The 17,045-nt window shown below is 38.2% G+C and overlaps 1 protein-coding gene across 2 annotated transcripts in view; it reads right to left on the reverse strand.

Annotated features, from left to right (window-relative positions):
* Positions 1-467: 467 nt before the first annotated feature.
* Positions 468-17,045, reverse strand: part of ARPP21 (cAMP-regulated phosphoprotein, 21kDa) — a 155,322-nt gene continuing 138,744 nt past the window's right edge. For both annotated transcript variants that reach the window (XM_011965166.1, XM_011965168.1), the window contains 2 exons: positions 2,429-2,577; positions 468-1,264 (listed from right to left, as the gene is read on the reverse strand). In XM_011965166.1, coding sequence (XP_011820556.1) covers positions 1,007-1,264; positions 2,429-2,577 — 407 coding nt within the window. In that variant the 3' untranslated portion in view covers positions 468-1,006. The remainder of the gene's footprint in view (positions 1,265-2,428; positions 2,578-17,045) is intronic.

Here is a 17,045-nt window from a genome sequence, read left to right on the forward strand (position 1 = left end):
CAATACTAGTGGCACTTTCTATTGTATGACCCAAAATAACAGGCAGGATTAGACTATGCCTCTTTTGATTTTCCTCTAAACAAAGATACCTTGTTTTGGGGTACATAATGAAACTCGCATGAAGGTAGAACAGGGTTTGGTATAGGACTGTTGTTAACGAAGACACACAGGTTTTCCTAGTTAGTGAAGTGTAACTACATGCTTTTCATAGTCCTATAATTAATAGGAAGGTATGTACTTTAAAATTGCAAACCTCATGAATGAATGAAATGGACGCCATCTTATTTTCAGGACCCTTTAGTATTACGACAATAAACTACAGTTGGTTAAGTCTTTGCTACGGCATATCCCCATGTCATGGCAGTTTACTTATAAATACTTGAAAAACCTTTTCCATGCAGTATTCATGAGATAGTGTTTGAAAGGAATACAGTGACACATGAGAAAACACACATTGGAAGACATAGTGAACCAAACTGGTGGTAAAAACATGACCTTCCTCCATAAGGTCAAATAGTTTTATTATGATTAAACACTACAATACAGTATATATCCATTAAAAAAGAAAACTCTATAATGTATATAAATTATTCCTTCAATTCATCAGTTCTTCTTTTCTTTTCCATTACAGCTTTGGTACAATGTGATTTAGTATATAATTTTTAAATACTTTTAGCATCACAAACTCAACACAAAGTACAAAACTAATCCAAATTGGGGATATTATAATCTACACAGTGGTATTCAGTGGTAGGAGAAAATCTTACCTTGATGAATTCATGTCACTAGCTAAGCTATAAAGGCATACCTAGCAGACATGACAGAAATATGCACCATTAACCAGCTAACGTGTATATTAGTCTTTGTTTATTTTTTTACAGAATACCAGCAGCAATCATTTGAGTGTTGAGTGAATACTTAAGTCCTCAGCCAGTTTTCCCACCTTGTTCCTCTTCCATCAAAGGCCATGAGAAATATCTGAAGAAATGTACCACAACCAGAGCTCTCAGAATTTGACCTGCCAACCGGCATTGCTCATACTCGCACAGTTTGTCCTGCAGCTAGCCGACATCACCGGGACAGTGCTGGAGGGGCAGTGTGGGCCAATCAGCCTAAGGTTGTTCTGAGGGGTGGGCGGTGTGACATTACAGTAAACAGGCATTCCAGTGGCTGGGAGTGACCCTTGACCTGCCTGGTTAGGTAGCATGATTGGCTGTTGGTATGACTGCTGGGGCAGTCCTTGAGAACCCTGGGTCATTGGCACCTGTAAAAAGACACAAGCAAGAACCCTGTATGAAGAGGCTACTTTTGGTCTGTACAATAAACAACATAGTGTCATGAAAAATATTCAAGCTTTTGAGTTAGACCTAACAGGTCATCAATTCCAACTCTACCATTTAGCGGCTGTTTCACATTAGGAAAGTCACTTAGCCCCTCTGATTCCCTAGTCCGTTGCGATAATGACATACATGCTTCAAAGTGCCATTGAAAGGATTGAAGGGATGGTGTACAGGGCCTGGCACACTGCCTGGAATGCAGCAGATGCTCAGAAGGTGTTAGTTCTGACTTCCCTTCTCTCTCGATGACCTCTAGAAACTATCGTCTAGATCTTCCACTCTGGGTTTCTCTCCGTTTGAAAAGCCATGCACCCTTTCCGATTTTACGCAAAGTGTCCTGGAGCCCTCCATAGTACGAAGGGCTTCTGTCCTGGGCACCCACTATACTCTCAACCTGCAACTTCAGAGAACACTTATTGTGGAGCTACAGGTAGAAGTCGATGCAACGTGAATCAGAATAGTAGGGTAGGGGTCCTAGGATAGGTCCTTTAGGGTCAGAAGCACCTGGTACAGTTAAATTTAATTATTATACCATTTCACTAACTCTTTATTTCTACTTCTGGGGTATTTCATAATATACAGCACAAAAGGATATATAACACTTTAAAAATGCTTAACTTGGGTTTAGTCCAGAGAGTGCAGTTGTTAGGCTCCAAAAATGCCCTTTAAATGAATCTGAGATGCCATATTAAAATCTCTTATAACTTAAATTTATGGAAAAATGAAGTTTATTTGGATGTGTACAAAAATGAATGGGAATTTGTCATGAAGACTTTCTACCAATAAGCAAAATGCAATAAAATTTCCAAAGATCTTTATGAATAAAACTGTAGACTAATGCATTTTCTTCCATGAATATGAAGTTATACGGAAATAAATTTAGCAGAGCATTCAAAAGCCACAGTAGTGATAGAAGCATATCTTTTGCATTTTCTACTTTTCTATTATAATCTTGATTCAAAGTAAATTATCAACAGTTATGGGCCAAGAACCCACTACCCAGTCAGCCACCCAAACCAGGGACATATCCACAGCTTCCACTTTGACAAATGCTACTTTATAACACAATTTTCCAAGCTGTTTATGAGCACCTGATAAGAAGACATGGTTGGGTAGGAAACCATCACGCTTTGCACCGGAGTTCCTTGTTGGTTATTCATCACGTTCTGACTCTGAGGTGGCTGCTGCACTCCTATTAGGCCTTGGAATCCCTGTTGACCAGACAAGACTGGCTGGTAACCTGTGAAGAAAAGAGATCTTTTGAACTGGTTGCGCCAGAAAGAACACAGAGATGTTTCATGGGGTAAAAGTACTAGTTCAAAAGGCAGCCTTCAGACATCTCAATCTCCACATTCAGAATGTGTTATCAGATGTTTATTCCATAAGAATGCATTTTTTCTTTCTTTCTTTCTTTCTTTCTTTCTTTTTTTTTTTTACTTCTAAGAGTGAACAAGATTATGGCTTTAAAAATTAACTGAAATTTCTATTGTTATGCAGAATGGTCTATTAAACACATGTGACAATGATAAATTTTTCATGACACAAAAACAGAAGACTCTACTTATACCAACTGACTACTATAAATTACACCTTTCATATTTGGCTTTTTCTTTGGTTTTGAGGATATTTGGAGAATTAACAGATTATCAAGTTATTTTAAAATTAAATTGACTCATTCCTTTACTATCCTCTTTTCCCAGACAATCGCATTTGACACATAGAGACCATCAAACAGCCCATTAACTTTGGATGAATTCTACTTTTTCATGTCCTAGTGAACCAAATGATTCGCTACACTGAGGAATTCACAAAAACCACTGCCTTAGACAAAAAGGCAACAGCAAGCGGAACGCATGTCATACTTTTATTCTGTTTCGCCACTAGCTTCTGAGAGAATCTTTTGGTAAAACACTCCAATATGTGACCAAGTATTAATACATATAATAGATAATACAGAATACAATATTCAAAAATTTATCTGTTCGTGTCTTTCTGGGTGGGTCAGTTTGTTAGCTTTCTTTTTTTTTTTTTTTAAAGTAGGCCAGAATTGATTTATTCCGGTTATTTAAATCCTCACTTCAATGAGTGGTTTCAAATGCATCCTTATAAAGGAAGCCTGTGGATTGCTCTTGTAAATGCTGGGTAGAAAGTTATGATTTAGGTGAAAATGACACAATGGTGGAGAAATGAAAGAGATTCACTTTATGCTGTATAATAAGTTCCTTCCAGAGCTCACATTATTAACCCTGTAGAGTACCTGAGAGTAAGTGGAACTGCTATCGTAATACAGTTCTCTGACAGAAAAGAATCTTTAAGATCCTAGATTTTCTTAACACAAATATGAACTAACTTTCACAATAGGATTTTGAAAATTGAAGCCGAAAGTTAAAAACTAGCTAATCAATATGCATTGTTAATAATCTATATATTGAGTGCCTCTGAGAGTCTTTATATGAAAGGACCACATTATATTATAGTCTTTATAGAAGACAACACTTAACTATCCTTGGATATACAAAATGTATCTTCATTCATTTCAGAAATATTATGAAAATTTGGCTTGCAAATAGTCACTGAATGAGGAGATTGGCTCAGTTCATCAAATGAGATAGAAGCAAGGCATCCTCGGTTTGGAGAACCGGAGAGCAAGCTTGGGAAAAGGCCAATTTGGGAGGTCTGACCTATGCCTACAATTGGCGAGCAGAACCAGTGTGTAATCTAAAAAGTTACCCTTTGACCTTCCTTATGTGTCCCATTGTTTTACATTCTTATTACTCACCGTAAATCATCTTCATAATGGTTTCAATTTACTGAATTATTTTAAATTATTGTAAATACACTACATATTATGAATATAATTAAGGGTAGTGACCACATTTCCTTAAGCTACATTCTGTCCACAGTAGACAGTCAGAACCTTCCTTTAATATGCTTGGCAGGTCCATTTAAGACTAATAAGATCAGCTCAGAGTTCTGCATAGCTACAGTGTTTGAAATCTATACAATAAGGAAAACCCATCAGATCTGGGAACAAGAAATGCGATTAATCCCACATTACAATTTTCACTACTTCTACTTCTCTGTTCTCATTTGCAGAGAGACGTGAGAGACAATTCTTTTGACATTAATTGTAGAAAATTGTTTTCGATTGTTTTCCATTGTCTGGGTCTCCCATTGTGATTCATACATCCAATTGCCCTGAACAATTCCAAGGCTATTTTACCATTTTATTATGACATTATTCCAAACCACATCAAGCTCTTTGTAGCATGAATTATTATATACATAAGAAAATAACTTGGGACGATCATAGAAAACTTATAACCAACAGACTTCCTTCTGATTTAGTTCTATAGCAAAGGGCAGGCAATGTACACTCATTCTCAAGTCCATATAATTGTGAATATAATAGGGCCTTACTTCTGGCTGAAGATTGAAAGCACAAGTTGAAAATGAGAGGAGTGCCATTTAGTACTTTGGATTATATTTGTTTATACACTGAAAAGCCAATTGGCCTCAATGGATCTTCACAGAATAGATACAGTTACAATGTAAACAAACAACAACAACAACAACAACAACAAAAAATGGAGAGGAAGGGAGGGAAGGAGAAGAAGAAAGTGGGGGAAAGAGGAGAGGGTTGCTTAGTGTCTGAAAATTATTTATGTATTTCCTTATTGAATCCTTCCATCCTTTCACAGCGGCATTTGTTTCAAAATAAATTAGGTGGCCTATGAGATTCATTTAACACACCACCTTCTAAACCAAAACTGGGTGAAGGGAAAATAATAGAGCTGTTAAGACATTCAGAAAGCAGGATGTCTTGGTTGGAAGAGGAAGCAATCCTTAATATCAAATAATATTCAAGGAGAGAAAAAGAGTGGGCAGGTTGGGTGGCCCCAACCCAGTAAAGGTGCAGAGCCTGTGACAGCAGGATTCATCTTTGCTGCCAGCCCAGATGCAGCTGCCCTGCCGCAGCATCTCCTTCTCCAGGCCTCCTCTGCCTGATGATTTGTAAACTTTAATATTCAGTTATGCATAGCAATGGGCTACCAGCTCTACATTGGGGTTCCCATGGTAAACACACTTAAGGCAAATGCAGATTTATGTGGGGAGTGAATACTTTACCAATTCAAAATGAAAACTTGAGTGTAAGGAGAGCCCAATTTGTATTCATGAATCCCATTTATTTCTCAATTCTCTCTCCAGGCAAGAAATTTACACCTGCAATGGTTTAATTGGGATTACTCATTTCTTTAAATTATGTCACAGAAGGTAGATCGCAGAATGATCTTTAAGACAGGCAGCTGTCTGGATGAAAATCTGAGTTCTGGTCCAGAAACAGACAAATAGAAATAAAACAGCAGTGACCTATGAATGAACCGACAGTGCCTGCCTGGAACACAACACACCCGAAGGCAGAGATGGCAGCACTGGTGGGAACTGCTTATCTTGTCTATTCAAATGAGAAATGTGTTCCAGTTTGTCAATTCTTAGCTGTGAAATGATCACTTTTTCATATTTATTGAGGATTAGCAAGATATAATGCATCTTACAAAACTGAAGCAGCAACAGTATCTGCCCTGTAGGCTTGCTAGGGATGACAAAGACATTAGCTACTTTTATTATTTCTTTTTCAGTCAAGATCGATTCAATTTTCAAGTCACATGTGTCATCTATTTTCTGGAGGTAAAAAGGTTAGGAATGGACAAATGCCTCCTAGCAAATAAAACAACGCACTTGGCAAAGATCGAGGAGTTTATAAGATTTAAAATGTCTGCATTGTATCAATCTGAAAATGGAATAGGTTTTCTACTAAAATACAACAGTTGCATAATATTTGTAGTTTGAGGGCATTTTGTTAATATTCAGTCAAGAAAACATTTATCTTCATGTAGCACAATTATGAACAATTAGAATGTAAATTGATTAGGGATTGTAGATTGGCATGGTTGTGACTGATATGATTTTAACTGTTACTTGAGTAGTTTTTTACAGTTTCAATATTTTGGAAATGAATGAAATGACAGACACAATAGTAGTGTCTATCTCTGCATTTCTATTATGCCTACTGTTAGTTATGGAGGTTGAAACAGGAAAGGGAGTATAGTGAAGAGGGCAAATTTCTATACCAAGCACATTTCTTCAGAAGCTGGCCAATTCTCACAGCCTCTCCTAATCCACCCAAGAAGCGTGATATACATGTGTTTATTAAACGAAGTAATCTTAATATGGTAGAATGCCTTTTCAAATGATTCGACTTAGCAAGCTGCTTCATATAAAAATTACTTCTCTTGAAGACAAGATACGAATATTTCTCCAAATTTCAAAGGAACCAGCAACAGCCTTGATTCTGAATCAAACTCTGCTCTTTGTACATGGTGTGAGGTAGAATTACAGTAGCTTAGCTTAATGGTATAGCTGGTGAAGAATATGAAGAAGAAAACTGCTTATCCAGAAAAGCCCTGTCCTTCAGCTGCGGTTTTACAGTTTGTGCATTTGGCCACTTTATAATATCTGCCTGGGGCTGTTTTCTTGGCTTCATGTCAATTCTTCCGCACTTCATCTTCTTTGAGGATTTTCCATTATAAACTAGCTATATTTGTTGATCACTTACTCTAAGCCAAACAGCGAATTAAGCCCTTGTTACGACAATCCTAGAAGGCAGTCAATATTACTAAACTCCATTTGCAGAAGAGAAAACTGTGACTTAGGAGGATATAGTAACTTGCCAAGGTCACACAGCTATTACGAGGAATTGTAGCTAAAATTTAAATGGTGGTTTTCTGACTTTGGCATCCTTGCTTTTCTGTGCTAAATTGTAGTACCATTTATTTATACATTCTGCTAGTTCACACAGCCCTCACATCATTCCTTTTATGTGGTAAGTATTCATTGACTGCTTATTACATTGCTTTCTCAACATTTAAAACAATTAAGTAAAAAAGATAAGAATTATGCTCCACAGTTGGGTGAACAAGATTTTATTAATATCAAATAAAGAAAAACAAGATAAATTAAAAGTAAAACATGATTACCTGTCAGAATTAACTCATATCACTCAATAACAGTTTAAAGGCTTGTTACTTAGAGAGCGAAACACAAAGTAGATAGTTGAGGGGTGAGGTATGGGTGGGGCTATTCAAACAGACTCTCGTCCCTTCATTTACTTCATTTCCAGTCAGTGATACTATAGTTTTTAATTACTAGGACCATTTCAAATAATGGCTTTTCTCACAATCTTTGAAGAGACTATATTTATTCTGGCTTGTTTTCTCGAAATAATCTTAAAATCTTGAAATATGCAAATAGCTTAATTCCACATTAAATATATGATCAATTCAATGATTTGACTGTTCCAGGCTAGTGACTGCCTCTGGGAAAGTAACCTGGCCTTTAAAAACAAGAATAGTATTTATATTATTTGAAAGATAAAAACAGGTTAAAAAAAAGAAGATACACAGGGACTCTGCCTAACAACCTGGGATATCAGATGAAGGCTTGGAGAAATAAAGACCCCTCAGGCCACTTGGAGATGGCTGTACTTTTGGAATTCATAGACTACTATCAGTCTACTTTCTAATTCTGTGAATGCTATGGATTTTTTTCCTGTCTCATTTCATTACTGGGGCACATCACCTTTAAGACAGAAATATTTTCTAGCTTCATCTATTGATAACCTTGTGGTGTTCATGGTAGCCTTAGGTGGAGAAAACAGATACACAGCTTGATATTTTAGTATTGCTATGGTTTTGTGAAAGAGGAATCATTGCCTTGCCTCAGAAAGGTGAATTTTGGGGTTATGGGTGTTCCTGCCTGCAACTTCTCCCTCATGTAAAGCCGAAGAGAGCCTCCACAGTTTCACTCACAATGAAGCCTGTCAGAGCCAGGGGTCCTTGGGCACAAGGAAGGCATCAATTTTACTGGCCTTTATAGACTCTATCTTACTCTAATTCAAACCCCAGGAGATAAATCCAAGGAATTACAATGTAGACCAAGTGGTCTGGCAAACCATTTGGTTTGTCACAGTTTGTTAATTTTGACAAATAAGGTGTGACTCTTTCTTTTGCCTATATGCCAAACTCCTCCCAATTTACGTAATCTAAAACCCTAAGTGGAACCTTTTTTTTTTTTTTTTTTTTTGAGATGGAGTCTCACTCTGTCGCACAGCTGGAGTGCAGTGGCACGATCTCAGTTCACTGCAACCTCTGCCTCCCGGGTTCAAATGATTTTCCTGCTTCTGTCTCAGCCTCCCAAGTAGCTGGGAAAACAGGCACGCACCACCACACCCAGCTAATTTTTGTATTTTTAGTAGAGACGGAGTTTCACCATGTTGGCCAGGATGGTCTCAATCTCTTGAATTCATGATCTGCCTGCCTTGACCTCCCAAAGTGCTGGGATTATAGGTGTGAGCCAACGCAACTGGCCAAGTAAAACCTTTAAATAAGAAAGCAATACAGACTAGACTGGAAGACATTATTTTTAAATATGTTTAAAAATTAAGATACGGTTAAAATATATACTCTTAAAATCATAATTGGGTACTGTTCTGTTCATATACATGAAGTAAAATAGCATAATGTGGTCCTGAAATATTTTTTAAAGACGATGTACAAGAAATTGCTTTTTTCTCTTTGTCTTTCTTTTTTGCTGAAGTTCATTATGACTTCTTTAATCTTTGACATAAATGTCTTTTTTTACCTTATTTATTGGCAGTTGCTGTATCCATCCTCTTTCTTTTCCTCACCATTTATTGTCCACTGGTTTTAATTCCTTAGGAACTTGGTACAGGATGACCTGCAGGGAGTGTGCATGGACATGGGGGTAATGCAATAGCCATCCTAGTAATGACCAGTCTATCCAAATGAATTTGAGGGGAGCTGTGACAGGCCCTAAGTGGAACTATGCTTCCTGAAGCAGTAGTTTTTCTTCATACTTCCTCTTTTGCTCATTAGCTTTCATACTACACAGAATGTAATTCTTAAAAGCCTCTTTACTGTCCCCTGAGAACATTCATGCATGGGTCATTTTCTAATGGCAGTACACATCAGATGAACCATCCTATTACTGCAGGCTCGGGGGCCTCTTCACTGCAATTATACTATCCTGATCCATGTTATCACAAATACAAAGCTGGTTTTCTTTCTTTCTTTCTTTTTTTAAATCAGGGCAAACATGAGACACATTGTTAAATGACTAGAGGAATGGATCATGCACGGAATTTCAATGAATGCCTCCAAGGGAAGCCAGCATTGAATTCCATTTTAAATGGAAGAGGCTGTCATATTATTGAAGTAATTCTCTGAACTTTCGTGGCCCATAGTGCTGTGCTGACATCCAGAGAGCTTCAACAACCCAGAGGGAGAAAGACTGCATGAAAGACTCACAAACGTTTTACTTTCTTAATGAGGTTGCGTGGCTTAGAAGAAAATGTGGCATTCTTGCACCTCTACCCGTCGTGTTAATTATGGATATACTGAAAACCAGGCTGAGAGGCAGCAAACTACTGCTGAGGCAACATTAAGAAGCTTTTTCCCCAGACCAAGCTTGGGGCAAAGTCAAAATGGAGATGACTCTAATAATTGTCCCCATGATAATATTCCTCCTGGTAGATATTTTCATTGATGAAGTGCTGTTGGCCAGCTGACCATAGCAAGATAATTATGAAGTCAAAAGTCATGAGGTCAACATCATTGTGATCAAATTACTGTCATTGTTGCATGGTTACAGGATGTAATCTAGCCTTGGCCAATTATCTTGAAGTAAGTACTATGGCCACAGATTCAATCTGTAAAAATCCACCTGTCATTACAACTGAAAAAAAAAAAAGAAATTATTTCATAAGCAACTGATGATAAATTTAAAATGCCCTCTTTATATAATAAAGCATTATACATTATTATTCCCAAGGAGTCAATGATAACTATCTTCTTCAATTACAGACTGGCAGGACTCTTGCTCAAAGATTGTTCTAGTGGTAGGTTTAATAATAATATTGTTCTAGTGGTAGCATCTACTGGGAGGCAACAGTAGTTTTCTAGGGCAAAGACAATGAAGACATGAACTAAGGGAGAGGGTATAGGAATGGAAAGAAGAGGCGCAGAGAGTTATTTAGGATATGAACTGTCAGAAACAGGAATCTATGATTTCTGGTGGTATCACATGGTTGATGGACATGAGCATGAATTAATTTACTGCATTGTAATCATGAATATCAGTAGTCTACTGGAAAACTGTGTCCCTGTAAAACAAAAGCCCTAATTTGTGGTGCTTGCTGATTTCCCTAATGTAAATATTCCCACCATGCCTACTTTCAAGCCTCAAAGGGCTTAGCAACCAGTTGGCAAAATTCATGATTTTTAAACAGTTGGCTCTTGTGAGCCAGCGTGAGATAGCTCTGGCATGCTAATGACCTAATATTCAATGTCAGGCAATCATATTTTCAGTTCACATAAATTTTCGTCCCTTTGATTCTTTTTTCCACAATGTTATTGACTATTTCCTCTTGCCATTTGGTGTAAGAATGACCATAAAAGCCATTTACAGAGCTTATACAAATGGTGGAGACAGGCCATAAACAGAATCTTGCAGTACACTTGGATAGGCACCTGTCTTCAACTCTAGAATCACTGAAGAAAGAGTATTTACTTCTATTGTGTGTAGGGATAAGAGAAGCATGCAGTAGAAAGCTTCCAAGAGGTCATATTGAACCTAGCATTAGAAGATGAGCAGATATATGCTAATGGGGTAGGGCAATGTGGAAATAATCAGCACAAAAGAGGCATAAACATAAGGACCAGCATGTGCAAAGAGCAAAGGTACAAAAAATACGTTCGAGAATTGTAAATATACAGGCATAGCAATAGGTTAGAAACAGGCAGAGGAAGTAGAGGATAGAAATGGAGCTAGGCTCAAATCCTAGAGTCTTGAAAAACATGCTATAAAACTGGAATTTAATGCTGAAAGACTTAAGGTGCCATGTAAGGTTTACAAGCAGAGCAATGAAATGATGAACAGCCATTTCATAAAACTTCTCCATGAGACAACATGGGGTTGTATAACTGGCAGTAGAAAGTCTACTGGAAAGCAAAAACAATAATCTAGGGCAAGGATGATGAACACATGAAGTTAAGACAAGGGTGGCAGCAACAGAGAAAAGAGACATATCAGAGAGAGAGAGAAAGAGAGAGAGATGTAGATGTGAAGTGTCAGAAACTGGCATCTATGAGCTGCAAGGAGGGGGTGACAGAAATTAAAAAAAAAAAAAAAAAAAAAAAAGAATAAATTCCAGATTCTAGTTTGGGTAAGGAAGTGGAATGCAGTGCCTTAGCTATAAATACAGAAAGAACAAGTATATAGAGATGATCAGTAAACACACGAACAAAATGTCTGGGGTTTGGAGCTCAGGCAAGCAGCCTGTTTTAGAGGCATAGATTTGGAAGTCATCAGGACATAGTTGCTCTTAAGGACAATATATTTATGAGTGGGTACCAATTGAGAAGACTATCAAAATGGAGTTGTAAGGCACAATCATATTCAAATACTGGACTGAGAAAATAAAATCTGGATAGGGGAATGAGTAGTAGTAGGAAAATGAGAAGAACTAGAAGAGAATGGTATCAAGGAAGAAGAAGTAGGGGAGTGTTTCAAGAAAGAAAAATGTGACAATGACCACAGTTGCAGAACTGCCAAGGAAGAAAAGAAAACAGACCCTACTTAAAAACAAAACAAAACAACAACAACAACAAAAACAAACAAAAAAAAAACAGTGACCTCAATAAAAGTAAGGCTAGCGATGGGTACATCAGCCAGACAGGAAGAAAAAGAATTCCTTTGAGAAGCTTGAGAAGCCTGGCAGTGAAGCACCATGCTGGGCAGAGAAAGGAGTAGAGAGCCAGAGGGAGGCATAGGGTTGATGGGATTTTATAGTTTTGTTTTTCTTCCTCTTTTAACGTGTGATAGATGTCAGAATTAGTATATTTTAAAAGAAGAGATTAAAAAAATGAAAAACCTGGGAAAGAGTAAGAAAATCTATGAACCTGTCATAATTCACAGCGCATTCAACATCAACAGTTGCATACAACCAAGAACGCTGGGATTTGGGTGACAGAGAGTTGAACTTTCTCTCTGAATCATCTAGTAGCTCTCTATTTCACCTACTCCTACTGTATACCCTATTTGATCCAGCAGCAAAGTGTCCTGGATTTTTTCCTCTTGAGGACACAAGACAGCTCAGAGAGCTTATTAGGAGTCATAACCAAATGCTATAACATAATTCTGGGAAGACAACAGAAGCTACCCAAGATAACTTCTGAGAAGAACCTGAAGGAAATATGTGCTTATTTATTTGATGAACATGATTAGTGTTTTTTGATCCACATGGAATTGCAATAACCCAGGGAAGATTTGGTTAAAGATCAATCAGATGTCCATGGTCCCACAAACTCTCCACTGCAAATTAATTGACAGGATCAGTTGATAGGAATAACATGCTCTATATTATTTACTAAAATGGACAATCAGCTGAAATTTCCATGAAGAGAGTGAAACAGGCTTCAGTAAGATATTTTCTACCATACTATGGATACATACTATTTGAGCATATGTACGTACAAAATGCTAAGTGCTAATGTGTTCAGGATCAAGTTTCCTCTGATTTTTCCTTAAGGTTCAGGTAGATATAATCAGTCAGTTTTGAATTTCAGAATGCCATAAAAAAAAAGGCCCACTTGTTTACATTTCATTACAACCCAACGGCAATTGATTAGTTCTAGGTTATCTAATGTATAGCTCATTGAAAACAACAACACAACTAAGTTTGATATAAATGTATGTATTTTACCTGTAACCAATGTTTTCCAAGGAGAATTTGGGACTAAACATTTTTAAAGTTTTCATTCTAGTTAGAGTTGGGGAACATGACCTCTGACTCTCCATTATTTTGTAATTTCATCAATATCACAGCAATAATTTACCCAAAGTAAAGAGTGTGGGCACCAGATGGGTCACAACCCCAAGCAATAGCCAAGAGATACTTTCTATTCATCTACATAATCAACTAGATCATGATTTTCCTTGGTAACAGCAAGAAGAAATATCTTTAATCTCACCTTATGAGGAACTGTTATTTAAAAGGGTTGTTTTATCTGGCTTGAGACAACAATCAGAAGTCTGCAGACTTGTCCACACAAATACAAATGTGCTTATCTTTTCGGCTGGCTGGAACTGGAGGCTATGGTCAACACTCAAATCAGATTTTATAATAATTAAAGTGAAAATAAAACTAAAGGACAAATGCCTGTCCTAAAGACTCTTTCAATCATCCCTCTGGGGCAGGCTGTTTCCATTTTGACTAGAAGTTTCATTCTTTTAATGGCTTGCTCCAGGGTAAGAAGAGAAATGATTCAAATCATTCACTCATTAACTTTCCCTTTCCACTCAAGGCATTCAAAGACAATACTTGCATTTCATCACGATTAAAAGTGCTTTACGAGCACCTAAATGAAGCCATGAGTATTTTTAAGTGGTCATAAACCTCTTTTCTCAAGTTCCCTTGAGGCTGCAGAGGAGCTCCCTCACAAGGGACAACCAGCTATCTAAATTCTCAGGCAGAGGGATCCCTGTCTTCGGAGTAATGAGATAGCAGGAACACTTGGTCTAAGAAAGCCTGGAATAGTCCTCACATTTTATCCTCAGCAGGACACCAGGCTACTCACTGAGGGGTGCTATAGCAGGCCCATTCACACCCAACCAGGTCTGCAGGCTGCCATTTCAGAGCTTTGGATTCTCACTGCTTGCCACTCAACCCAGCCTCACCATCTCACCTGTCTCTGATTGCCTGCTTCCCCATCCAGCTGAAATACACTGTTCCTGGGTCAATGGTTCTCAACTTTAACCTGCCTCCAAATAACCTCTGGGGCCTATTAAAACACGAATTGCTAAGCCTTAATGCCCAGATGCTTAGATTCTGATTGAGCAGGTTTGGGTTGGGGCTCAAACATATGCATTTCTGACAGGTTCCCAGGTGATGCTGATGCTGCTGGTCTGGGTACCACACTTTGAGAATCTCTGCTGGGCCCTGGCTCTCAAACACACTGACTTGAATTCCTATTGTTTAGCCCACTCATTATTATTTTTCCCTCACACTGGATCTGGCAAATTACATTGTGTTGGGGGCCATCTCTACTCTCTTAGTTCATTGTTCTTATCTGTAAAATTGGCACAATATTTTCATCAAAAGCTGTGAGGATAGGCTAAGATCTCTCTTGTAGGACATACAAGAGGCTCACCAGTGGTTGACCCTCTGTCAATAACCAATATATGCTACTGCCCATGCCTCATTCTTTGCACTCCCCACTTTATGAATCACATTTTATTACTTACTTAGCTCCTGCTTCTTAGGTAGGTTGCAATCCTCTGGGAAAAGAAGCATATCTTATACATGTTTGCTTAGCCCTGTATTTCACATTCAGCGCCTCAAGAACATTCATTAATGATGCTAATTAAAAAACTGTCCTATTCCAGCCACTCCACAAGTATCTTGCAATGGCATGTAAGTAGAAAATAAGCTAGCAAATAAAATCTTGAAGAAAATGAATGAAGAAGCGATGTATACAGAACACAGAGTCCAAAGCCTTGCCAGTGCAGAGGGAAATGATTTATCATTATCACAATAATATTAAAAGAAATCTGGACAGACAGTAACTACTTTCTCTTATTCCCTTTGCCTCTGGGCAGGGGGATGGGAAAGAGGTTCCTTCTAACAGCACAGTTTTAAAATTCTACTTCTTGATGGTGGGATGGGGCAATGACAGGTCCAGAAAGGGAAAGGAGGAGGGAATACAGAAAGGGACTAAAAAGAGGAGTGAGAAAAGGGAGGGAAAAAGGCATCTGAAACAGATTATGTTTGGCATTCTCAAATTGGATGAGGCATTTGGAAAACAAGATGAGATTCTTGTAGCCTGATGTTTTTTAGGATGTAAATGTGAGTTTGCTCCTTTATGAATATGCCTTAACATTTCACCTAAAAGAAAAGCAAACAAGAGACTGCATCTCACCTACTCCTCCTTGAGGTGGTATTTCTTGCTTTTCTAACCACGGCATCCCATTTTCTTTTGACCCTCACTAAGCCTACATTCATTTATCTTGAGTATGAACAATGGATGTAGCGATATCCTGGCACAAGAAACTCTGGATGCGGCTGCTGAGGTTTACGGGACTAAGACAGCTACTTGTTCAGGATCATACACAGAATTTCTCATAATCAGGGACAAAATCCCAGTTTTTGGTAACTAACTTCCCCGACATACATGCCACGATGCTTCCTCCAAATGTCGCTGACTAGATTACAAGAAATAGCTTTGCTTCCTGACTGCTCACACTGAGGAACTGTATTCTGTTTTGTTGGTAATAGTCCACAAGTGCTTCATAATTGGGAGAAAAAGCCATTTTCTTCCCCTACATGTGCCAGTTCTGCTGCTATTGTGTCCTTACTAGGAACCTGGAGAATACATCTTTTATAAGTGAATTGGACTTACCTAATTTGCCCCCAGGAGCTACCAACAAACTTTTCTAAGATAACACAGAGTAAGCCATTAGGGAGAAAGACAATATAAGTTTTGGAGGTTCAAGTAATGTATGAGTTGCAAAAAATGGAATCAAACCATCTCTTTTAAAAATATCAGCTCAATTCTATCATTCTATCCCCAAATTTAGAAATACATATTAGTAGTTAATTACCAATAGGCAACATTTCAAGGAGGTCATATAGTGGATTAGTATAGACCACACTTACACTAACTCAGGAAAGCAAGCAGTCTCCTTTCTTTATTCAGACTAATATAGTCACACTTCCTGGTTCACCCTATTGTACTCACAGGGCTCAGTGCTTTGTGAAGTGGGTATCATTATTATTCTCACTTTACAGAAGATAAAAGTGAAGCTTGAGGAATTGTGTAGATCATTTAAGACCATACGGTTTAAAAGTGCCAGAATTAGGACACAGGTATTTTAGTGACTTTTCCCCCATCTCCTCAGAGTGCTGTCAAGCAATGGAATTCCATTGAAATGATTCAATTGATGAGGTTTTAACAAAGGGAGTACTGCCAAATGAGTAGGTAAGCTGAGGGATCAACAAGTGAGGAAGACACCAGAGCCTAATAACAGTAGGGAACTGTTTTCTCCCCTTGTCTGTAGGTCTTAGGGGAGAAACCAGTGTTAGGAGTAGTTAGCAAGAGCAGAGAGGAGGGGCTGCCTGCCAGAACCAGCTGCATCCCAAGGTGAAAAGGGAATGGTGAGAAGACTACTCGCTGGCTGTCCCTCTGCCTGCTCTCTCTCCCTCTGACCTTTGATCTCTGACAGCTGATGCTTTCCATTAGCAAAACCCAGGTGGAAGCCAGGGGGCAAAGGAACCTGACGGATGCAGCTTATGGGGTCAGGAGAGATGGATAGAGAATGGCTATGTGTTGGGAGGAAACAGAGAATAACCAGCACTCCCCTTCCCTTCAAAGATTACAGAAATATGTTTCTATGTCAGGGACCATTTCCCAAACTACTGAGGCAATCTATTTAACTGAAGATTTTTTAAAAGAGATGAATAATGCTTTTAGTGGAATACTGTCTCTTGGTTTTAGAGACTTTTTTCCCCCTCAGAAATTACCCTTTTAAACACCTGGTAATATGTCAGACGATGCACTTAGCATGACTGCT

This window comes from Mandrillus leucophaeus, unplaced genomic scaffold (genome assembly GCF_000951045.1).
Source record: "Mandrillus leucophaeus isolate KB7577 unplaced genomic scaffold, Mleu.le_1.0 Scaffold717, whole genome shotgun sequence".
Lineage (NCBI taxonomy): Eukaryota > Metazoa > Chordata > Mammalia > Primates > Cercopithecidae > Mandrillus > Mandrillus leucophaeus.